Here is a 25,503-nt window from a genome sequence, read left to right as displayed (position 1 = left end):
CCTGAGCCCCTGATGACTGTGCCAACACCACCGGTGCAGTCGAGTCTATCCACAGCATGTGGCATAACCGCGTAACCGCCGAACCGCGTCAGGACGGATGGATTAATTAGAACCACACGATAAATGTTTCAAAAATCTCCACTTCTTTGCGTGGTGGGATGCGATTATGCCAGGTTGATCCTTACCGTGAGGTTCCTTTAAACCTGTCGACTTGATGGACGCCACGTATGGCTGCTGTAGAGATATTCTATACTGGCCTGAAAGCTCAGTGTCACTCCCGCTCGGTTCTGGCATTTCAATGCGGCGACCATTCCAAACAAAAGAAAAACATAAAAGCTCTGTAAGCAGAAGGCTGGAACCAACATTTGTGATAGAAAATGCTCCCAAAGAGCTAGAACTAGCATCAGCTTAACTGGGATGTTAATCAAGCCACAGACAGACAAAATGGACTAATGGGTAGCCTATGTGCTCGACGTGATCGTTGAGAAGAGAGACAAAGGCACATTAGAACTTTAGAAGAGAGACTAGAACAGAAACAAACATGGTCCAACCTACACTCTCCTAAAGTTTTAGCTTCTAAAAGTTTTTAGGCACCTCTTAAAAGTATGTTTGGTTCCACCTCCTAAGAGTGACTAAAGACAATTAATGAAGTGGTAAAATACCTAAGATGCCCTTCCCCATGCCCCTGTTGTTGGTGCCAATCTTCGCCGGCGCTTGGCTCGCTCGCCGCCGGCCCCGCACCGCCCCTCTGCCAGCACTTGGCTTGCCCGTCACCGGCCCCGCACCATCCCTCCGCCGGCCCCGCACCGCCCCTCCGCCGGTGCTTGGCTCGCCGTCGCTGGCGCCGCACCGCCCCTCCGTCGGCACCGTTCCGCCCCTCCGCCGACGCTTGGCTCGCCCGTCGCTGGCGCCGCACCGCCCCTCCGTCGGCGCTTGGTCCGCCCGCCGACGCCACCCCCTCCCCTCGAATCCCGGCCACCGTGCCCCTCCCCTCCTCTTCTTCCTCCCCCCCGCCCCCCCCCCCTTCCCGGTCCTCCCTCGCCTGGATCCGGCGGGGGAGCGCCCGGTCGGCCCGTGCGGCGGGCGGCGGGAAGGACGCCGCCGGCGGGGTCCGGACGTGGAGGACGCTGGCAGCGGGCGGAATGGCGGGGTCTAGGCGGGAGGGAGGGTGAGAGAGAGAGGGGGGCAATAAATGAGGGCAGTGGGGGTCCAGGATGGGCTTTAGGAGGTTTTAGGAGGGGTGGAGCTCCTATCTTAAAAATTTTTAGTCACTTTTAGTCATAGTGTTTGGCTCTTTAGTCACCTTTTAATCATTTTTTAGGAGCTAAAATTTTAGGAGGGTGAAAACAAACATGACCATACTCTGTGTGCGCGAGACAAAGAAAGACAGCCTCAGCCTCCTGCGAGAGCCCAGAGAGCCAATCCGTGGTCCAGACCATCTTTTACAGCCGTGATGCGCGATCTTTCAGTGGCCGCAGTTGCAGGCACAGAAGAAAACAGCACGGTGTTCTAAAATGCCATGGTAGAAATGAATCTCCATATCATGTGTCAGCAAAGTGTTTAGATACTCTGCTAATCATAACGTTACAGGGCAGAAGATAACCTTTCGGAGGACATTGATCGTTGGAGTCCGGTGGAGCAGTGGCTCGAAATTAGTTGGGTGAAGATGATGAACCTAAAATAGTTCGCTAGGGGGTCGTATGCTTTATTCGTTAGTGCGGAGATTGCATAGGATATTTAGTAAGAAAAAAAAGATAAAATATAAAATTATTATAAAAATCAAGAACATCTAACCATCAATTTAGTACACTATAATCGCTCATGCACTAGAGGAGGTGGATTATTTGGGAGGGATGGATTATTTAGAAGCAAATTCAGAGAGTTATTTTAGGTTATTTTCACAGCAATAGACGTGGTTTAGAAGCAAATTATATCCTGTATTCATTTGTTATTTTGAAATTTCAATAATATGCACCTAAATAATCAGTAGTCACATGTTTTTTCTTTTTGGAACTTGTTCTTTTCTTTCTTTCTTCGTTATATCCCATAATAATTAACATGAAGGAATAGAATTTTTTTGCAATTACATGAATAAGGCAAAAATATAGTTCGAATTCTTAACTACTCGTACATGGCAAGGTTGTGAAGCAGGAAGGAACCTCCGATCGTGCCGTCCAGTCAGACTCTAGAACGACGCTGTGCAGTATTCTGACTCCAGCCCAGTTCAAACAAGCAGTAGTAGCTCTCACGCTAGAAACCGAGCGCCGGCGGCCTGATCGATCGGTCTCATGGGTCATGACCCGGTAGTTCCAAGACGGACGGGGACAGCTCCCTATCGCATGCCCGATGTCTCAAGAATCTTACGCGCTAGCCGTGGAAACTAATCCGCAGTGCGCATGCGCATCGGGCTCCACGGCAGAATACGTCTTCGCTGGTGTTCCTAGTTAAACCTACGCTTTTACTAGGCAGGAATGCCGTCCCGGTCAAAAAGTAGGGCATTATCAATCGGTTTTCACTCGAAACAGCTTCAGTTATCAAATCAAAAGCTAAAAGCTTAGGCAGGTGCCGTTCCAACAGCAGGTGCGCCATTTGAACGAGTAGGAGGCCTCCGTAACCCTTTGCTGACACATGATATGGGGATACAGAGGGCTCCAGCGATCTGAATTACTATACCACTACGATTATTGCACAGGAAACTTTCAGAAAAGAGGGCCAAAGCATAGACAAAAAAGAAGAGAAACGCATCCCAAACGCAGAAAAGCTTCCTCACTCCTGTGCGATGTCCATGGTAGAGAATCAAGCAGAGTTAACATCGGATGCCACAATCCTAGCACGGTAAAAAAAAAAGTTTATACTAGGAAGGGTAGTGAGTACTCGGATCCATCCGTGCTCTGTACTAGGATTGCATTACTACGGGCGCATCAGCAATTAACCACTAACAAACCCGGTCGTACAGATAATTCAATCCGCCAACGCCCACCGCGCCGGCCGGCCGGCCGACGCCGGTAGGGCCACCGGCCGGGTCACATGATGAAGAAACTGGTGCGAGGTGCACCGCTCCTGCCTCCGCCTGCGCGCATGTGTCATCATCCCGTCCCGTCTCATGATCCCCGGCCGGGCCTTATCGCCGGGACCGGTGGCCCGCCCGCGACGGCGACGGCGACCCCAGTTCGCGTGATCCGCTTGTTCCGCCGCCCAAACACACCCGCCTCCGCGTACCACACCCCCGCATTGCTTCTCGGACACCCAATCTGACGGCAGATCGGAACGGCCTCCCCGTTGCCCATACGCAACTCTGCTCCGTGCTCCCGATTCCGGCGGTTCCAGGAATTCAAGTTGCACATGCTCCGCCACGCGAATTCCGGGTAACTGAAGCTGAGGTCGGTTCGTTTGGCGCTGTAGTTTCAGGCTTTCAGCTTGTCCTTTGGGTTCGGTAATTCGGCCGAGGGACCAATTGTGCGCTGTGATCAGGATCTCCGCACCGGGAACAATAGGTGCGATGCAACTGTGCAAAGCAAACCAAAGCAGTGAAAAAAAAAGTGCCACCTCTCACTCATGATCCATACACCCCCCGCCATTTAGCCTGTTCGCTTCAGCTTATTCAGCCGGCTTATCAGCCACTAAACAGTGTTTTTCTCTCATAACAAATCAGCTATTTCAGCTTTTCAACCGACTTATAAGCTGAAGCGAACAGGCCATCAACCCAACTTTTCAATAACAAGGAGCGTTTGATTTCCGTGCCAACATGATAACAAGTCCACCTTTTAAGCTTTTGTTCGTGCCAAACCTTTTAGCGAGTCTTTCGGTTGCTTACCAGTTACCATACTTGTAACGAGGCAAATTTCCTTACACCTTGTGATCAATGAACATGAATGCTCCCTGGCCTCATGCTTTTGCTCCCTCCAGTTCAGGAACGTTGAACGTAAGCTTTGTGGCGTCCACATTCGACGGAACATTCAACAACAGTTCTTGTATAAAACAATTTCGTCGATCGACCGTTGGCTAACCTCACTAAACTCAGACTAAGGGGCATGAGTGTAATTTGACTAAGACCAAGCCCATGGCTTAAAATACAACACACCCTTAACAAAAACTCGAGGGCTTGCCGATTACATGAACGGCTCACGACTCTTGTGTCATTATAAGTCCTATTGGAGATGTGACTCCAAGTTACATGGACTTTAACTTCATTAGCAAGACTTCTGATGATTTGTATTGGTTGTAGGCGCAAGCACCAATGACTATCTTTACGTTTCCATTCACTATAGCTGCTGGCGGGTTGCCGCAGCTGCAGCACCGCCGTGATTTCTTTCAAACCTTCCTCTAGGGATATGGGTGTTGCGTGGCCGCCGAGATCTCGCTTCTCCAAAGATCTTGGACTCGCAACACCTATCATCGAAACTAAATATACATATGAGGAAGCTATTGTAGTCGTGTATAGGTCGATTTTACCCTTGGTTAACACTCGATCAATCTCATTTACGTGAGGGTGTGATCATCAGCTGAATAAGGACATGCTTACGGCCTTTAAAATGCCCATGTAATCTTTCATATGGGTAAAAAAAGATTCGTTGGTTCCTTTCAAACCACTATTTCCAGTACACGTAGATAACTAACATTTTCTTTGATTGCACGGATAGAATGAGCCCCATCATGCTTGTGCCATGCTCTTGCCTTATGCACAGATGCATTATTACGCACAGTTAAGCAGGCAATGGACATTCCAATTTCTTATCTCATTCTCTATTTGTCATGTCTTTCTAATGCAAGTATAAAAGTTTGTGTAACACAGGAATTTAAAAGATCGTGTGCTAGTGTTTAGAGCAAAAAAATTGGTGATATGCAAATCTCTGACCTATGTTTTCGAAGTATATATTATGAGATATTGATAGTTCTTCCTAAGGCCCCCTATTATAATTCCTGGTTGTGTTACGAGTCGGCGAGGTGTCTAACAAGTTACTACTGACCACGAAGAAATAATACACGTTACGTTTTTTTTTTCAAATACAGTACAAACGTATAAATACACGTTACGGTTTACGGTATTATTACATAAAACGCGTACAATTATTTCAAAAAAAAAGCGCGTATAACAACATTTTCAAAGCGCGCGGTGGAGGTACACGCGGACCACCGGCAGCCGGCACATCACGAGGCCCGGCATTGGCAGCGTCCCAGCGCTGCTGCAACTGCTGCTGCCAAAGCATTCGCGTGGATCGAGTATTAAATTGCGCGGTGCACGAGAACCGAGGCACCTGGCCAGAATGGCGAGGCTCGGCGGTCCGAGAGCAGTGAAAAGAAAAGGCTGGTCTGGTTTCAGAAGTGATCGCCCGCCCATGCACGCAAGGTACCATGCGCCATCGTACAACAGACGTAGCCGTACGCAGATGCCCCCTACGAGGATTTCATTTCCAGTCCGATTGTATCGCACTCTCATCACTGAGCAGCAAATCTAGCACAGATTTCTCACCTCTACTCCGCACTGTATCAGCAAACGTATGGTAAGCTTTTCTTTCAGTCAGTACCAATGCATCCCAGTGCAATACAAGCATCGAATGGGCTATCGACAGAAAGACATGGCACCAGCAACGTGAAGTGATGATGCAGGCGAGACGTGGCACGGCACGCCAAGCACTCTAGTATTCGTCTGACCCCCCTCGATTACAACAAGGCAGTCAGTTCCTTGTTCCGCGCCAAGGCACGCCTAACTTTCTTGTCACTTCTGCCTCCCTTTCTCAGCACTCAGCAGCGCCCCAAACCTCAATCCTCATAGGCCAGGCCAAGCACAGCTTTTCTTGTGAAGACCCTCACCGAGTTCTCAACAACTACTACTGGCACAAGTACTATGGCCATTCATACCCTAACAAACCTAGCTAATACTAAAACCATGGAAATCTTAATCCCTACACCTAATTCGACCTAATAAAGCTTCTACAATTCTGAGTTCTAGCTAGTAGTACAGCCAAACTAAATAGTGAAAGCGAAAGAACAGGAAAAAATCCAGGTACGGTACAACATGCTAATACTTCGACCGGGGAGGGGGTGAAAAATGTACAGCGCCGGCTTAGAACGACGCGACGGCCGGCGCGGCGGCCGGGAGCGGGGCCGGGCCGGGGATGAGGACGACGCCCTCTTTCTTGCGCCGCATCTCAAGCACCTTGCGGTGGGAGTTGGAGTGGATGCTGCTCACGAACGTGGGGCTGCACGCAGGCCGGTACTCAGGGAGGAGCCGCCCGGACTTGTAGCGGACCCCGCACGCGTTGCACAGCGTCTTGGCGCCCTCGGGGCCCGCGCGCCACTGTGGCGTCTTCTGCACGCCGCAGTGGCTGCAGCGGCGGTCGCCGGGGACCGGCGGTGAGGCCGCGGCTCCGCCCGCGAAATGGGACGCCGCCGGGTGGTGCTTCGGCTTGCGGCCGCGCTTCTTGGGCTTGCCGTTGTTCTTGCCGTGCTTCCCGTGCTTGGACTTCTTGGAGCCGCGCGGCGGCGCCTCGCCGAGGAGGTGCGCGGCCCAGAACGGGGGCGGCGACTCCGCCGGCAGGAAGAGGAACGACGAGAACGACGCGGACGAGGAGCAGGACGACGTCGTGGTCGTGGACGACGACGACGTCGAGTCCGAGGGGGGCGCGCCGCCGGACAGCGACCACACGGAGGCGCGGGAGCGCTTGCTGCGCCGCGCCTTCACGGGCACCAGCGCCTCCGTCGACAGCGCGCATATCGTCGGGCTCCGCATAGGGGCCGGCGCCGCCGGCGCTGGCACCGCGCGTTCCAGCGGCGGCCGGCGCGCTGCTGCTGCTAGGGGCGCCGCAGGTAGCCTCGGCGGCGGCGGGAGCTCGGCGAGCGAGTCGTCCATGATACGGGACACCCACTCCAGCTCCTCTGCGTCATGCGCCTGCACATGGCACGCACAAAAGAACCCTCAACAACCAGCCAAGCCAGGAACGAAACCAAGTGCAAAAAAAAAAAGGAAAAAAGGCGCCGCCTTGCCGGCGAAGGACGGAGTCAAAGCCTTCAGAATCTTACCGGCAGCGAGAGGTCTATCACTGGCGGCGGCAGCGCCATGAGCTCGTACGACACCACCGACGACCCGTGCGAGTCACTGGACAGCTTGTCCTCCTCCACGGCCGCCGGCGCCGGCGTCGCCTCGCCCAGCTCGGCGCAGTCCTTGTCCACCTCGCAGAGGTCCTCGAGGTCCAGCAGGTCCTCGACGGAGAACCCGTCCCCAAAAAGGCCCGCGCCCCTGTCGGCCGCCCCACACGCCGCCGGCGCGACGTCCACCTCCTCCGCCGCCTCGCACGGCCTGAGGCTACTCCTCAGCGCGGCCATCCTCCCCTCCCTCTCCACCTGAAAAACCGCACACAGAAACCAAAACTCTCATCAGTTTCCAGGAGCATATCGCAAAATAAAAAAAGCAAACTTTCTTCTTGCAGCAACCGTCGCGAGCGAGCGAGGGAGGCGCTTACCAGGGAGCCGTGGTGGTGCGCGACGAACGACGCCATGGCGGGAGCGGCTGCAGCAGCAGAAGGGGAGCAGGAGGAGGAAGACGGGGAGGAGCGGGTGAAAAGGAGAGGCGTGGAGGCGTGGAGGGAGTGGGAAGCTGGGGAAAAGGCAGGGGCGGAAGAGATGAGCGTCTGGTGGGTCATTGAATGGCTGCCAAAAGTCCGTGCGCGCAACAAATGCACTGTGGTTTTCCCTCCTCCCGCTCCCCCCACCCCCACCCTTTTCCCCGCTTGTACCGGTAGCAGTTTCGATTGCCCCTAGCCGCCGTCTCTAGTCTCTGTAATTCTTTATTACCACTAATTTGAACTCCTAAAGTAGTCTAGTCCCCCAAAATAATGAATCTGTTCTCCTAGTACTGCATTTAAGTGTTTTACTATGCTCCGTATACTGTACGAATGAGCAGTACGAGTATGGCTCTCCTACTCGCTATGCGCGTCTTTTTTTTAAAAAAAAAAAGAAGAAAGAAAGAAAGAAAAGAAATAAACTGAGCCGCCCGGTTGGGATTTGGGGAATCAGGAACTGGTTCCTCACTGTGATTAGGCAAAACAAACATATTCGGCGCGCAATTATTCAGATTATTTTGCCAGTGACCTTTCCGCCGGCAAGCAACGCACAACTGAGAAAGTGGCCGAGTGATTAGTGGCGTGCGCTCGGGCCATCCGTGGTGGACCGCCCCAGCCCGGTCCTTCCGTCCGAATGGAAGGAGACGCCGTCCGCGGAATCCCCGGATTCGGAGAGTCGGAGCGCGGGCTTGCTCCGGACGGGCAAATTGGCCATCATGCCAAATTGCCAGGCGAGGGCGCCCGCTGCCGGCGTTGATTCGCTTGCCGGCCGTGGAGCCAGCAGCGCGCATTGTGTGGAGCAAAGGTAGGCATGGCTGGTTTGGCCTGTGCCTGGATAGTTTTGGCCAAAGTCTCGGCGCGCCGTATCCGCTTTGTAGAACCTGCTGTGCTAGATCAGGAAAAATCGAGGCCTGGCCGCTTGTAAAAGGGACGGAGTATTTTTTTTTTAATAATTAAAAGGGACGGAGTATAAGGGTAGGCTACTTGTTTCATCATACCTTTCTTCTTTTTTTCGTTTACACTACCTCTTTCGATCGAAGAGGTTTGTAGTAGTGTATATCTTTTGTCACCTGGAACGGGGTTGACGGTCAGGTTGGACAAAATTATTGCAGCCATGGAATACCGCCCATTTTGAGAGAAGCACAAGCATGATAAAATAAAATAAATTTGAAACGGGTTTACTTTGGATGTTGATGTTCGGAATTCAAAATGAAAACTGTAGCTAGGAGCGGGTTGCCAGTGATTTTATGTACACAACTTCTGCTTTTTTTTTCCCGAGTAGAAAAAGGTTGCAGGTTGCCAACGCAAAAGGTTGGTTTGCTTGCCTACCCTGTCACATCACAAGTTGATTAGTTCGTAGATAGCATACCCAGCGCACTGCTGCCGTTTTTCCTCAGCTAAATTAACTGTTACGGAAAACAAGATTAAACGTCGCCAGCGAAGACGATTCCGACCCCTTTCCTTTCCCCTCGACGGCTGCCTGCCGTGACCCAAAGACAGTGCACCGTCAACCATCCCGGGAGTGACATATGGAGCAGAAAACTTTTTCCACAAAAACGCGAATTTTTTAAGCGCCGAGCTCGATCGAAGTTACCGCTCGCCGCTCGGGCCTGCTCTGCACGCGTTGACGCCTTGACGCTGCTGCAGAGGCCAGGGTGCTCGCGTCTGCCTGGTGGCTGTGGAAAACTGCAAAGGAGTCGCCGGTTTTGACCGGGCCCCTCGGGGGCGAAGTTACCAAAACGCCAGCGGACGAAAGGAAAGCCCGGCCGGGCACGGCGGGACCGCGGGCGCTGCCGCCCCACTTTCCGTTTACCCCGAGGCGAGGGCCAGGGGCACGGCCGCGGTTCTCCGGTCTTCTCGAGGGCAGTTTCGGGCGGCTGTGTCCTGTGCGTGCGTTGCTGCGCCTGCGCGAGCGGGAGGACGACGTCGTCTTCGCCGGGTAAACGGCGACGTGTCGCGGGGCCACGGCCGGGTTCCGACGCGCGGTGAGGTGACCTTCACTTCGCGTCGCGCCAGGATAGGCGGGGTTCGCTGATGCTGCTCGCTCCTGAGCCCAGCGGGAAGCTCGAATCAGAATGGGAGCCGTGATTCACAGGGCGTGGCGGGTACAGGGTAGTGGCGCGGCGCGTCCACATACGACGTGGCGGGCGCACCGGCGACAGCGAGCAGGTCAGGCGACGACGTGGACGTGGCAGCTCTCGGTCTCCGCCAGTCCCCGACGCGTTCGAATTTGAAACGGCGCGTGTGCCGCGGCGCGCCTCCGGACTCCGGTCTTCCCCTGGCGGGCGCCGGGTCTTGCTTCGAATACGAAAAGGTCGAGTTCAGCATCTTTTAGCACATGTTTGCTTCCTGTTTTTAAATTATAGATTATTTTAATCTTTTTAATATATAAATTTTCATTATGTATCTGTATATCTAGATGTACAGTAAAAATCATATATCAAACTCATATATCGAAACGACTTGTAATTTAAAATTAAGGAAGTAGTATCTAAGTTTAGGTGTTTATAAAATCTTTGCCATAATTTGACAAGTTCAGTAGAATCTTGGCATATTTTATGAATCGTTGACATGTGGGACCTATTTTGCTTATAAGAATCTTACCATAATTGTGGCTTCAACCAAACATCTAACTACGTTGGTCACATCGTACTGCTTAAGTTAGTTTGGATCGTGCCATGATTGTAGATTGCATCCTTAGCACTTACAAAACCTACAAAGTTTGTGTTTTGGTCCCAAAGACTTTATTATCACTCGATCATCTAAATCACAAATTATAGCATAGTGGGACCAAAATCACAAGAGTATATGGTTGCAAAAATGGATGTTCAAATTAAATTTTAGGAAGGTTTATTGTCTTTTTATATTAGTTTATAGCAATTTCAAAAGAAATAAATCATCAATTCTAGAAGAAAATTTTGTTTAAACTTCAAGATTTGACTTAAAACACATTCTGAAATCCTTTTATTTATGGAACAAGGAGTTTGGTGGTTGCATTGAGGAAAGAAGAGGACCCGCAAATTCTGCTCCTTTCTATAAAAATTTCATATGGGCATCGTTCTGTTCATTTTCCCTCGCTATACTAACCGAGAGAGGTGAATCGAAGCGACCTTCGTTTCCGTCGTCGATCCGATTGATTCCCTCCTCCGGCGGTGGAGCGGGGAGGGAATCGAGCGGATCGACATCGCCGGCGACCAAGGGGCAGCGAAAAAGGGGCGGTGGCGGTAAACGGATGAACTTGGCTGGCGGGCACGGTATTTATTCAAATTTTTACCTCCTCCGCGCCGGCCACCTCACGCCTGCTTGCCTGCTTCGCTCGCACGTAGCGCCGCCACGTGGCATGGGCGAAACCACCTCCGTCTATCGGTGACAAACAGCTTTCAATCAAAGCTCTGCAATCTCCTTTAACCAAAATTGAAGGTGGTTCAATCTGCTACAAGTCATAGATGGAGCTTTTGTTCCATAGAGCAACAGATTGAGAGATATGAATCTCTGAATGTTGGCAAAACTTGAGCTCTCTCTCTAAACCCTTTTAATTCTTTCATCAGTTAAACACCCAATGCCGACACAGTACAACCTTGCATTTTTCATCTCCAAATTAAATATCCAAACTTAGTTTTGTTTATCCAAGTCCTACTGAAAATTGTTAACCTCAGATTAGAGATTCCATTTTGCATGATCTTTTCCATCATTCTTTTGTAAAAATCTTCTAAACCTTGAGCGAAAGTTAGCCACTTAAACTGTGTCAATTCAATGGCATTAGCCATTCAGTTTTGTCAGTTACACCAAAACAGGGAGAACTTTTAATCTTAGGACTTCAATTAAACTATGAATCCCTTGATTCCTTTTATCAACAACTGACCCAAGATGCTCACTAGATATCCAAGTTCATTTGCTATCCAAATAGATCCAAAGTTTATATATAAAAGCACCCAGAAATGAGGCTCAAAGTTGACTACTTGGCACAGTTTTCAGACTTAGGAATTTATTAGATTTTGAATAGTTGTCCCAAGTCAAGAACTTTGACTATGCATTTGAGATGCTTATGACTTCAATTTGATCTCAAACTCGATTCCTTTGCATTCTAAACACCTTCAACTCTTGATTCCAAATTTGGTCAAATTTTTCCAAGTTTGAATCTTTAATTTGAATTTTAGGTCAAATTTAACTCAAATTTGCACTCAAATCATTTGACCTCTTTTTAAGCCAAATTTTATCATTGACCTAATGATGGCCTTCTTTAGGTCTTAAACACACTTGTTGTTACAAGCAGCAATTGCGTCCTTCACTTCGGCAACGGCGGCGTTCACTCCGTCCTTCGATCTGGCGACGGTGGCCTTCACTGCATCCTTCGATCCGGCGGCGGCAAGCTTCACGGGGTCCTCATATCCCGCGCAGGCAATCACCCCCTTGCTTATCTCGGTGGGATTTGGCGGCGGCCAGTCAGAGACGTCGTCGTCCCTTAAGGTGGGACAACTAGGTCAGTAGAGAAATAGGAACATTGCAATCGGAAGGGTTAACAATGGGAGAAGGGGAAGAAGGAAGAAGAATTCACCGGAAATCAATGGTGGATCCTGTATCCATCTTCCAGACTCCAAAGAATCGATGAATGGACGACACGAGCGACGATAGGGTGGTGGGGGCGCTAGGCGCTGGGAGAAGACGAGGGGAGGCGATGGAGGCAGAGTGGCGGGCGTGCGGGGGGAGTGGACTGTGGGAGACTGGGAGCTAGGGTTTGGGGGCACCAGTCGGCTGAATATATATGCCTTTGCTAGGCTTGGCCGATATCCTATTTTGGGCTTGTTCTAGCCTTTTATTAGTATATATACATACAACTGTTCATATACTCGAGGTCCCCGGTGAGGAACGAGGACGAGGACATACAGAACGTTTTGCCCCCCACTTTCCCCGATGGGGATGGAAATATGCCCATCAAGCTCCCCGTGGGGACTAAAAACACCCCATTTGCATCCCCTAATGGATGGAATCCCCATTGGGGATCGGGGGCCCGTTGCCATCGCTAACTAGATCCGATTGGGTTGGTGGTGTTGCATCCTGTTTTGGGTCTTGCTTCTTCCTCGTCCATGGATTTCGGTCTCAAGAACATGAACACATCTATTACTTCACCGTGAATGATTATACATCATAAGATCACCACCAGGATTCTACCTTGATCTTGATGACTCCTAACTCCAGAACTCCAGTTTGATCTTCCTCGCAGGGAGATCATGCCGGCAGAGGCCCGCCTACGCTAACCCGTGACAACTGCACAACCCTCGGCTCTCCGAAGTGGTATCCCTCAAGCTCTTCTACTTCTCTGCTACTTCATGTCGAGTACGTCATCTCCAATATGTGGGCTTGGTGGTTTTCGGTGGTATTTATAGTCCAGAGGGTGTGTGGCAAAAATTAGAAGGCGAGGGGGCGAAGGAAACCCCAAGGCCGATCAGCCTAGGCCTTCCTTTTGCCCTCTCGCGTCCTGCTTCGTCTCCAAGTCTTCTCAGGTGCTCATGAATCTTCTTTTCACTTGCATGTGGGCCTGGCACGTCGGTAGCTTTGAGATGAGATTGATCTTCAATGACTTTTCAAATCTCCGCTTGATCTTCTCCGATTCCTCTTTGATCTCAAGCTGGTCCTTGCCATTTCTTCATAAACTTAGCCCCTAAGTAACTTCGGAGGATTGCTTGCCAAAGATAGGCTATATGGGGCGCCAGAGGGTGCCAGGCCGATCGACCTTGGCTCCTCTAGGCCGATAAACTTAGCCCCTTCCTGGGCCCTTTGACCTTCGTCTTCGTCTGGTTCGATGCTCGTTCAGTGCGATGAGTTTTTCAAGTTTAAGCAAACCAAAATCCTATGGTCACGCGAGTCCTAGCATGTGTCAAAATTTACAAAGTAAGCACAAAGCGGGATCTACTCGAGTGTTTATCATGAAAACAAGTTAGGCTAAACATCATGGTTAAGATGAAAAGTCTGATAGGATGGGGATATTTGGTTCTAGTTTTCCAAGAAAAATCAAATAAAAACTGGGATGGCTCATGTCATTGTTTATGAGAAAGAGAAGAATAGAAAATGACTGAGCGAATTAAACTCCAAAAAATTGTTCTGACTGAAGGTTAAACTTATTAAATGTTCACTAGGTATGACGTAGCAAAATCTGCGATTCACTTACTTGAAAAAATTCAAATGACTCATGGGTTGTCCTCCTAGTAGCTTATTCTTGACTCGATGATCGGGTTGCCTCCCGCAAAGCACTTCGTTTATAGTCCATAGCTAGACTCTTTAGTTCTTTATTTGGACCAGCGCTCGGTTTCGGTGCTGCAGCCTTTGGCACCCACTTGTTCACCATTTTTGGCTTCGATGTAGGCATATGCTTGGCAATCTATTTTATCTTCACAGGCTGCCATTCTTCCTTCTTCTAGGTGATAGCAACCTCCGCTGCCTTCTTTTCTTCTGCCTCTTTATTTTTTTCCTCCTACTTGACACAACGGTGTAGCGGTATTTACTTGCTAGAAATCATGTTGTATAGCTCAAAGCATGAGCGAACCTTGAACGCGCTCATAGTGCCATTGATATCAAATTTGATCTCGTCCTTCCCAACGTCTATGTTTGCTCTTGCAGTCTTCAAGAACGGCCTTCCTAGGATGAGCGGGGATTTAGCTCCTTCTCCCATCTCGAGTATCACAAAGTCGAAGTGATTCCCGATCTTCACAGGTACATCTTAAGCAATGCCTTCAAGGTAGCGAACAGATTTGTCTGCTAACTCGAGGCACATAGCGATTGGTTCCGGCTCCGGCAGGCGTAGCTTCTCGAACATGGCTTTCGGCATCATACTCACACTTGTGCCAAGATAAAATAATGCTCTTACGAACATCAGCATTCCAATTGAACATGGGATGGTTTGACATCCCGGGTCTCTCTTCTTCTCAAGAGCTTGATTAGCGATCGCAACGGTGCACTTTTTTGTCATCTTGATATGATCTGTAGTGAACTGCGGGATCTCTAGCTTGCTCATCAATATATCTTTGAAGTAGTGAGCATAGGTTGGAACTTGTAAAGCATCGAGCGGTGGCATCTTGATGTTCAACCTGCGCACAACTTCAACAAATTTCTCAAACTGTTCGTTAGTTTTACCTAGATGATTGCGGGGCTTTGCTGGCAAAATCTTGGTGTCATCTTGATTGACCATATCAAACTCTGGCTCTTTTGTTTCAATTTCCGGAGCTAGGGTAGGTGTCTTCTCCTTTGAACTCATCTTTGCTTCAGCAGGTGGATTAGGCTTCCTAGCTCCCGTCGGACATTTTGGATTTTCTGTCTCCTTGCCTGAGTGAGTTTGAATAGCTTTAGCTGTCTCTGGATTCTTCGGTTGTCCCGGCAGCTTCCCTTCATTGCTTGATAAATGTCCAGCTAATTGTGAAACTTGAGTTTCCAACATCTTCATCATGTTCATCACTTGGTGGTTCGAACTTCCGACCTCTGTCACCTTGCTATAAATACTCTTGAGAACCTTGTCTATAGCCTTGAACTTAGTGATAGTGTCCTTGTTGATCTTGCCTTGCTCCTCCATAAACTCGTTTAGCTGAATGCGTCGAGGCACTATGTTCTGAATAGATGAGCTTGCATTGAGTTGAGGTCTATTTTGTCCATACCGATAGTTGGATTGTGGAAACCACTCCCCCTTCTTCATGTAGTCTAGTAGCTTAGCTTCCTCTGGACAATTCTTTCCGACATGGTTGTAGTTGCCACAGTATTCATATGTTGATCTTGCTTTTGTTACCTTCAAATCCATAGCTTGAGATTCTTTTATCTCCATCTACTCTAGCCTCCTTATCAACGAGTCAATCTTCCCTTCGAGTAGTTGATCATGCTCCACATGCAACACACCTTGAGTGTTTCCAGGTGATTGAACTGGGACTACGCACCCAGATGATGCTCAAGCATTGTTGTCTGCAATCTTCTTGAATAACTTTATAGCTTGAGTTGGGGTGAGATCAAAGATTGATCCTCTAGCTGATGCGTCGATGATCACCCTTGATGCTGGTGTCAAGCCTTGATAGAACTTCTGGACTAGATCCTCCCTCAGGAATTTATGAGGTGGAACTGCACGGACATAGTCATTAAGGCGTTGATAGGCTTCAGCAATAGTTTCAATATTGAGTAAAAAGTAGCTATCTTGCTCCTCAGATTCTGAGTCCTTGATGGCGAATAATATCCTGTTATAAAGGCCTTCATCAACTCATCCCAATTCGGAATTGTTGCTGTGGGTAGATCGTAGAACCATTGAAGTGCTCTTCTAAGTAGAGAGTAGGGAAACAGCCTTGCCCCTAGTTGATTCTGAGTAACTCCATCCTCGTCGAAAGTGTTGCATAATTGCGTGAACGCTTGTAGATGAAGATTATCCTCATTGCTAGTGAAAGTTGAACTTTGCACCATCCTCAATGTTGAAGTATGGATCGTGAAGGGTTGCCCAATGCCACCCAACTCATGGATAGGTAAGTCGATGATGTTTGGGATGTACAGCTCCCCAATAGTACGCTCTGACTCAGGTTGATCTCCCATTGTAGGTGCTTTCGGTACAACTAGCGCAACTGGTGCTCCTCCTGGACTTGCTGGTGATGTCGACTTTGGAGTAGATGATGTTGTTTCTTACACTTCCGATTCTTCCTCGACAGTTGAAGCTCTGATCTCCATCTTTTGCTAATCATATCCTTTGCGTGTAAAGTTTTTCTGGATCATCCACAAAAATTTTCAGTTTGTTGGAGAGATAGTCGTCCATCTCCTGTTAGCGTTAGTGAAAGTAAAGCACATATATACAAGAACTATATTGAACTTTTGATTGAGATTGAACAAAAATAAAAAGATAAAAAAGAAAGATTTAAAAATCATGAAAAAAGTCATAATTACATATGCATAATTAAAATTAGAACTTGTTCCCGGCAACAGCGCCAGAAAAGCTCGTTAATGGTTGTTAGCACGCTAAGCTATGAACCGCACGTGCACTGATCAGTTGTAGCTCTTCCCTCAAAGTACTCCCCAAGGTTTATCAATCCATTAAACTTATAGCACAAGATCTTTTTTAACTAGCATTGTTAGTGTGGACTTGTTGTTGGTGAGTGATTCATATCTAATCTACTAAACATGCACAGACAGATAACATATAGAACAAAGATAACCAATCTACAGCAACCTAGAATATGCATATGTTGTAATTCTGAGCATAGATAGCAAAGCAACACACATATAATCTTAGTAAAAAGTATTTTTAAATCTACACCTTTGGTCCGGCTCCGGAAACCCTCTGTCTTATATAAGAAAGATCCCATCACGATCCTCTCTATTAGCATAGGTAGATTAAAGGTACGATCAAAAAAATATGTTATAATCATTGGTAGATCAGGCAGGCAAATCCGGTCACTACGATCACAAGAACATCCGAAGCAATCTATTATCGATTAATAGATTGAAAAGCAAGCAAACCCAATATAGCATAAAACCATAGAAGGAGATACTTAGATCGCTAAGAATATGAACACATCTATTACTTCACCGAGAATGGTTGTACATCACAAGATCACCACCGGGATCCTACCTTGATCTTGATGACTCCTAGCTCCAGAATTCCAGTGTGATCTTCCTCGCAGGGTGATCGCGCCGGCAGAGGCTCGCCTACGCTAACTCCTGACAACTGCACGGCTCTCGACTCTTCAAAGTAATGTCCCTCAAGATCCTTCTGCTTCTCTGTTGCTTCATGTCGAGTACGTCGTCTCCAACATGTGGGCTTGGTGACTTTTGGGGATATTAAAAGTTCAGAGGGCGCATGGTAAAAATTGGAATGCGAGGGGGCGAAGGAAACCCCCAGGCTGATCGGCCTAGGAGGGTTGAGTCCGATCAGCCTGGGCCTTCGTTTTGCCCTGTCACATCCTGCTTTGTCTCCAAGTCTTCTCAGGTGCTTAGGAATTCTCTTTTCACTTGGATGTGGCCCTAGCACGTCGGTAGCTTCGGAATGATATTGATCTTCAATGACTTTCCAAATCTCCGCTTGATCTTCTCTAATTCCTCTTTGATCTTGATCTGGTCCTTGCCATATCTTCATAAACTTAGCCCCTAAGTAACTTCAGAGGATTGCTTGCCAAAGATGGGTACTAGGGGGCGCCAGAGGGTGCCAGACCGATCAGCCTAGCCCCTTCCTGGGCCCTTTGACCTTCATCTTTGTCTGGTTTGATGCTTGTTCAGTGCTTTATCCAAAAATATGCTTTTAGGCCCAATTTCCTAGAAAAACACAACATCCTCCAAAATACGTTGCATATGTGAAAATGACCGGTTTATTAGGTGTGATCAATAGTTTAGGTATTAAACTCATGTCATTATTGAAGATAAAAAGGGGTAAAAGTGTCTCAATAACGAGCGTCAACAAACTCCCAGACCTCCCCACCTCGCCATGCGCTGCCCTAGGCTGCTCTCCTACGCTGGCGCCACCCCCAACCTGCCCTCCGCATTGCTTGGAGAGAGCGCGCGTGGAGGATGACAAGCGTTGGTCAAGGTCGAGCGAGACCCTGCGTTGCACCTGCTCGGTCATCTACGCTACTCACCATTTGATCGATTTGGAGCTCAAATCATAGCATGCTTTGTCGATTTGGACCTCAATTTTGTCGATTCGGATGACCGACGCAGGTGAGCATTGCTGGTTGGAGCAGGAAGAGCAGGGGAATGGCATGCAAAGGAGACCAGCGGCCGTCCGGCGTGGAAGAGAAGTGGGGTGGGTGAGCAGGGGCCATAACGGCAGTGCGCGCAGGTGAGGTGGTGGTGGGCTGCACAGGAGAGGGTGGGGCCCGTGAGCATCAGATGGAGTGGGGATAGAATCTACACATCGTGTGGGCGAGGTGCCGGCGCGAGCGCGCGATAGGGTGGCGGACCAGCGCAGAAGAGCGGCAGCGCAGGCGAGGGGGAAGAAGAGGTGAGGAGAGAGGGTGTTGATTTGCAGATTCACCCTAAAAAAGATTCCATTGGATATTAGTCCTTGATCGAATTATAGGTCACCAGTTTTAGGTAGACTGATGGAGAGGAGCTCAAAATTTTTCTCAAAACTTTGTCTCTCCTGTACTAAAACAATATTTAGATATCAAATTTACATATGCTACTGAAGGTGCTCTAAGTCAACCATTTTGAAAAAAGAAAAAAAAAGAAAAAAGAAGAGGACCTGCAACCGAAGGGGTAAACCTGTATTCGTTCCGTTAAGGCAAATTGCCATACATGTAAGGGGTGTTTGGATACACCTCCTAAAGTTTAGTACCCGTCACATCAGATGTTTGATAATAATTAGGAGTATTAACCATAGACTATTTACAAAAACCATTGCACAGATGGAGTCTAAATCGCGAGATGAATCTATTAAGCCTAATTAGTCCATGATTTGGCAATATGCCGCTACAGTAAATATGTGCTAATTATGGATTAATTAGGCTTAATAGATTCATCTCGCGAATTAGTACAGGAGTTCTGCAATTAGTTTTATAATTAGCTTATTTTTAGTCCTTGTAATTAACTAATTAACGTCGAATATCCGATATGATACTCCTCAAGTTTAGGATCTCGTATCCCAACGAATCTCGAGTTTGTAACCTAGGACAGTGACGGGACGTTGTGATGTGGTGCCTGCCAACTGCAGTAGCGCCGACTGACAGCACCCGGTCGTGCAATCCGATCTTTCCGTTTCCACCTTGAACGCTTCAGGTCAGCTGCTACAGTACTTGGCAATGCATCATTGAACGTTCCTACTGTTCATTCTGCATTTCTGCTCCTGCTTTCTTCGCTGCTGCGTCTCGCGTCTCGTCCGTGGACCTTGGATCAAGTGTGGCTCTAGTCCAATCGCTCAAGTTGGCTAGATCCAGATGGAGCAGAGAGTGAAGTGAAGTAATCACCTAGCCAGATGCTAAACAAGCTGCAGCCTACATCCAAGCAGGATTAGGCTCTTCGGTGCTTAGGATGATGCTTACGCACTAGCAGTCTAGCACTGTGTTGACACTCCACATGTCCTACTGCCCGTCAATGTAGGACCTGTTTGGTTGCCGAGCCTGGCTGCCAAGAGCCGGTTGGGCACATGCAAGAGGTCTGTGTTTAGTTACTTGCATACGTTTAGTGATGATATGAGATGGTGTTTAGTTTTCTATATGAGTACACGTAAGGAAGACGAAACTATCAAAATAACTACTTTAAAAAATTAACTATTTTATGATATTATATTGTAATAATATTTACTTTATCTTACCAAGTCCTAATCTGCTTTGAAATAAATTAAAATCGCTTAACATGCATTCATTATGTGCTAACAGCATCATTAACTGGACTAATGTCCGCATGCCACGAGCCTGGCTCGCCGGGAACGGCTGATTCTCTCATTTCTTGGGAGCCAGGCCCAGCGGTGCTTTTTGCATATGGCCAGCCAGACACAGGTAACCAAACAAGCTAACGTCGCATCTGGAGAGGCTGGCTAGTCCGGATGCAGGCAATCAAACAGGCCCATACCGTACGTTGTGGGCACTGATGCGGTCGCGTGGATGATGACAAGTCCCTACGGGCATGCCGACGAGGCGACGACCGGGTCTTCCGTCTTCGCCGCTCCCACTCAAATGGATGATGATACCACCAAGCGGCCACGATCGAGAACGGCCTGCGAAAAGAAAGATACGTACATGTCGAAGGGTCGGGGGGGAAAAAAAAGTTTCACACGGTGTTTGTGATTCAGATCAACTGGCTGCAAGCCTGCCAACATGCATGCATCTGTCTAAGCATAGAATCCAGTGGCCTGAACTGCACCCTCTCTATATATAGTAAGAAATAAAATGCAGTTCATTCGGCCGGAGCCGGAGTGGATATGGCGGAGATCACCAGTTTGCACTGTCTCGTCGTCATCTTGTGTGGACTAACTGAATACTATGACTATGAGTGGAATACTATATTGGCCATATGCATGGGTCAGAGGTGTTCAGCACACTGGACAAGTTGACTAGGACTGCGTGTTTGAAAATAGATGGATATCCTCCTCACGATCAACCTTTGAGATTTTGAACGCTAAAATGGCACAGTTCTTTAGACAGAGAACAGGGAAAGCCGAAAGCATACCACACTGGTGTGCTTTCATCGTCAAATTTAGCTCCCTGTCATCACCGAAAGTAAAGGTGACCGGAAAAGGAAAGGGTGAAGATAATCCAATCCAAAGGGAAAGTACTCACCGGAGATCATGATCTGCACTTTACTTGTGATAAACACTGGTCTTTCAAAAGAAAAAAAAACTTGTGATGAACATTGCGGGTGCGGCGCAAAAAATAACCTGCCTGCTCCGGTAACATGGGCGTATTTTTGTTTCAAGGGATGTGTACAAGTGCACAACTCCGACTTCCCATGCCCGAAATGGAATCAATAAAAAGTTACTAAAGAAGGGTGTGTCGATAGCATGCTACTACTACTAGGCACTGCCGCACCGGCCGTTGCATAGCTTCACGAGAGACAGTAGTGACACTACACCACACCGATGGCTATCCGCCCCGGCTGTACACCTAGTACATTTCACGGAAAGAGACATACACGAACACGAGCGGTGGCGTGGAGGCGTGCGTTCGTGCGCTAGCTAGGTGAGGTGGCGAGTGCCGGGAATGGGGCGCGGAAACACACCGGAAGAAAAGCCGCTTTTCTTTTTGATAAAACCGAAAAACGCCGCTAAGCTTTGCCTTTCCTAGCTCGTGATCCGCGCGGTTTTCACGTCGCTTGCAAGGCACATCTTCTCGTTCCCTGAACAATCAGACATCTACAACGTTCGATATGCCAGCAACAAACAAATCAATCATCCGGCCGGCTACACCAAAAATTCTGGGGGGCCTTATCTATCTGCCGGGAGATGTTTAAACGTACGAACTACAAAGCTCAATAGGTATCCAGACGGTCCAACTGCTGCTTCGTGCCTCCTGTTCCGTTCCGTCACAGGATATACGCACGCCCACGTTTCCTAGTTTCCCATGTTTCCGCGCACCTGCGATTCGCATGCCCAAAGCTGTCCTAGTTTCCCACGTGATTTGTAGGGGGTATTAATGGGTGGGGACTTACAAGTTAAAGTTTGAAGTTTAGTAGACTAATATTTAATTTTTACTTATCATCCCCGTGATCCGTCCGACTTAAAACACGGGTGAGAATGAAATTGTTATTACACAAATTTCAGAACTAACAAAGCAATAATAATTAACTACATAACTCTAGGACTATATGATCCTCAACTAAGAAACATTGACCACCGTAAATGAATCATCTCCTCATGAAGTTTGGAGCACCTATTAATAATAAATATAGAATTCTATTAAGTTTTGGAAATGTTGGGACGTGGAAATGGAACTGTAAGAAATGTTGAATATCATATATTAACTTTGACAAGATAATCGTTGAACAGTAAGTGGTTGAATTTCCAAAACTGTTGAACCTAATGATGTAAAATTGTTGCACCTTCATCTCATAGTGGTAACTAAAATGGTGGAAACAAGAAATATTGGAAACATTCATCATAAAAGATGAACGTGCAGTTAGAAATATTGAAAACATTTACTAGTGGTATAATGGTATAAAAGATGAACGTGCAGTTAGAAATGTTGAAAACATTTACTAGTCGTATAATGGTAACAAACTGTTAGAAACAAGCACCTTTTGTATCATAACATTCAAAGTATAAAACATAGATAATCATTGATAGAAAATTTGTGACAAACCTACAAGTAAAAGGAAGAGAACAACATTTTAATTAAAGTAGTATCTCGATGGAATTTCCATGAAATGTGTTAGATTTGTGCGAGAGTAGTTGGAGCAATTTTTTTTGTTAATTGAGAGGGCGAGATCCAGAAAAGAGGACTTGGACGCGAGTAGACTCACGTTCTTGCAGCACTGGCTGGAGGAGGTGGAGGTCAGCACCCAATTCCATCCACACCACTGGAGGAGCCGAATAAGGACCTGAACGCAAACAAGACCACTTGCATAAGCTCTCTTGGCAAAGACCTGGAACACGTCTCCAACGATACATGTTCGTTGATGTCCAATTTTTCCTAGGATACAAGGATATGGTAGGATCTCAAACAATGTGGATCTAAATTGTTGGTTAGTAAGAAATGTTGGACAAATAAGTTGGTTTAACTTCAAAGAATTGTTGGCAATCATCCTATGTAAAAATGTTGATGGGTTTCTTAAGAATAGTTAGAAAAACATGTAGCTCTAATGAGAAAAATGTTGGATGAACATAAAAAAATGGTGTGTGCATGTCAACAAAAATGTTGGCCATTATTGAGACAAATGTTGGTGTATGTCAAATAAATTGTTGATCAATATAAAAAATGTTGATGTATGAGAAATGTTAGCGTATGTCAATGATAATGTTGCATAATATGTAAAAAAAAAGTTACAAAGAAAAACCTGTGTATGAGATAATTGTCAAGAAAATGTTGGGCAATCATCACTTAATGTTGACTTAGGTAAAAAAAATGTTGTGCATAATGAAAAAAAAAGTTGGAGACATGTTTAAAAAATAAGTTAAACTGAATATAAAAATATTGACCATAGTTTGTAAGTGTTTAAGAATAGTTTTAAAAAATATTTGAATATGCTAAAATGTTGAATCAATGTTGAATTATATAAATAAAGTGTTGGTGTATCAAGGAAAATGTTGGTGTGTGTCAAATAAACTATTATTCATTGTCAGGAAATGCTGGAGAGTGTATCAAAATCTTAGAGTATTGTTGGGGGGAAATATTAACGACTTCCTTATATTCCTTAAATGATGATCATAAGGGCCCGGGCCCACCTCCAGAAACAGTGACCTCCGCCGACTTGGTCCGACCCCCGGGTCATAAGGTCGGACGCGCCCGACCCCCCGAGGCCACTCCTCATCCCAGCCGAGAGAGTTCCGCCTCGCCCGACCCCCGGGCAAGAGGGGTCGGACGCGCCCCACCCCTCGCGGCAGGTCTCCGCCTCGCCCGACCCCGGACGCAAGGGGTTGGACGCATCCGAACCCACAAGACAGAGCTTCGCCTCGCCCTAGGACGTGCGCGGGCCCGTAGACGAGGGCGCAGATCTTGTGGGCCCCCACCGATCTCACCATAAATGCCAACGATGGCGCGCGCATGACCAAAACACAGCTCTGACACGCGGAGAGGCGTGACCCGCCGGAGTTTTCGAGCTGCGCACTACTGCCATGACCGCATAGGGCTACAGCTGCGTCGTCCTAACCCTCCCATGTCGCATTCGTCATAGGGAACTCTCGCTCATGTTGCAGGGTACACCGCCCGGTTTCTCGCTCGGCCTGGTGGCAGGGGCGTGTCAGCCGCGCCCCCCGGTCAGCGCGCGTGGCAACAGTTGTCGCCTGTCATCCGCGACGTGCATGGTTACGGTGGCCAGTCGTCATCATCAGCCCGTACAGCTACAGTGGTCGGTCGCCACGCACGTCTCGCATGCTCGGCTATGGTGGCCGATCGCTGGGACATCGATGGGACCCAACGGCAACCCCTGTGGCTCGGCCCGTCTCCCTGTACTTTATCTCCCAGGCTTTATCTTTTTACTTCCCCTGACTCCCGGCTCGACTGTAACTCCTGTGTCCTCCTTACGCTATAAAAGGAGGACCAGGGGGCCCAAGAAAGGGACGGCTCTGGAGCGAACCGAACAAGCCCCAACTCATAACCCTTCTACACGAGCATCAAAGCACACCCACAGAGACTTGGGATTAGCTTCCCTCTCTCGCCCGTTTGTAACCCCTACTACAAACTCGGCGCAAGTAACACGAGCAGCCTCCCACACTGGACGTAGGGCTATTCCTGCCCGAACCAGTATAAACCCCGTGTCCTCTCATGCAACCATCCGAGCGTTACGCGCATAAAAAACAAATTCACTTGTCGTAGTCTTGACCCGTGATTCTTGATAACGACAAGTATGTCAATGAATGTGGTGAAATATCTAAAATAAAGTCCAATAAAACATGTATATTAGATAAAAGTTCAAATTTGACAAGAAAATATTAGAGATTGTGGAAAATGTTGGGCAATCGTCAATAAATGACGATTGAGATAAAAAAATATTGTGCATAATGAAGAAAGTATTGGAGATTCCAAAAATGTCTATCAGGGTTGGTAAGAGTTCATCAATAGTTTTTAGAATATATTTGAATACGCTGAAAAAATGTTGGGATCCATCAATAAATTGTTGAATTATGTAAGAAAATATTGTTGTATCAAGAAAAATTTTAGTGTATCATGAAAATTGTTGTATGTAAAGTAAATTGCAATTAGTGTCAAGAAATGTTGGATGGTGTAAAATAAATGTAAGCGTAAGTTAATCAAACGTTGTTGCTGATACTGAATAAAGTAACTTGAATATATTCTTAAAAACTGTTGGTAAGAATTTTAAAAAAGTTTTAAGAATATATTGATATATTCTGAAAGAATGTTCCAAAAAGCAAAAAATGTTCAACTACATAAAGGAGATGTTAGTTTTTTAAAAAAATATTAGAGCATGTCAAATAAATTATTGGGAGATATCAATAAAAATTCTGTCTGAAAAAATGTTTGTATGTAAAAAACTATTTTTTCTCACGATAATGCTAGGTGATAATTTGAAAGGAAGATAAGTACAGAAAAATAATCTATAGAAAAAAAATTCTATTACTTGTTAAAAAATATATTATTTCAACATTTCAAAGCTTAGATTCAACATTTCTCAAAACCTAGTTCAGCATTTTGGACAAACCACTTTACCATTTTACCTAGTATTGTTGAAATAGTGTATCTAAAGTGTTGAGCGAATACATAAAAAATGTTGAGCTGCTATATATTTTATCAACATTTCAAAACACTAGATTCAACATTTCTTGAAACCTACTTCAATATTTTAGATAAACCAGTTCAATATTTTGCGTAGTATTGTTGAAATTATG

At 47.2% G+C, this 25,503-nt stretch overlaps 1 protein-coding gene across 1 annotated transcript; it reads right to left on the bottom strand.

The window, feature by feature from the left end:
- Window positions 1–5,485: 5,485 nt before the first annotated feature.
- Window positions 5,486–7,685, bottom strand: LOC101760595 (GATA transcription factor 5). The gene is made up of 3 exons (XM_004953222.4): window positions 7,461–7,685; window positions 7,021–7,341; window positions 5,486–6,889 (listed from the first exon to the last, which is right to left on the bottom strand). Exons 1-3 carry the CDS (start codon window positions 7,638–7,640, stop codon window positions 6,065–6,067), a joined length of 1,326 nt encoding a protein of 441 aa, XP_004953279.1. The 5' UTR covers window positions 7,641–7,685; the 3' UTR covers window positions 5,486–6,064.
- Window positions 7,686–25,503: the final 17,818 nt, after the last annotated feature.

Source organism: Setaria italica, chromosome I (assembly GCF_000263155.2).
Source record: "Setaria italica strain Yugu1 chromosome I, Setaria_italica_v2.0, whole genome shotgun sequence".
NCBI classification, from domain to species: Eukaryota; Viridiplantae; Streptophyta; class Magnoliopsida; order Poales; family Poaceae; genus Setaria; species Setaria italica.
This window is presented reverse-complemented; position numbering and strand designations above follow the sequence as displayed.

What these genes read in the sequence shown, in the direction of transcription:
- LOC101760595 (XM_004953222.4), bottom strand. Translation starts at nt 7,640, where the DNA reads ATGACCCACCAGACGCTCATCTCTTCCGCCCCTGCCTTTTCCCCAGCT. An exon ending in CGCACCACCACGGCTCCCTG is followed by an intron (nt 7,342 to 7,460) that starts GTAAGCGCCTCC and finishes GCGGTTTTTCAG; the next exon opens with GTGGAGAGGGAGGGGAGGAT. An exon ending in TGATAGACCTCTCGCTGCCG is followed by an intron (nt 6,890 to 7,020) that starts GTAAGATTCTGA and finishes TGCCATGTGCAG; the next exon opens with GCGCATGACGCAGAGGAGCT.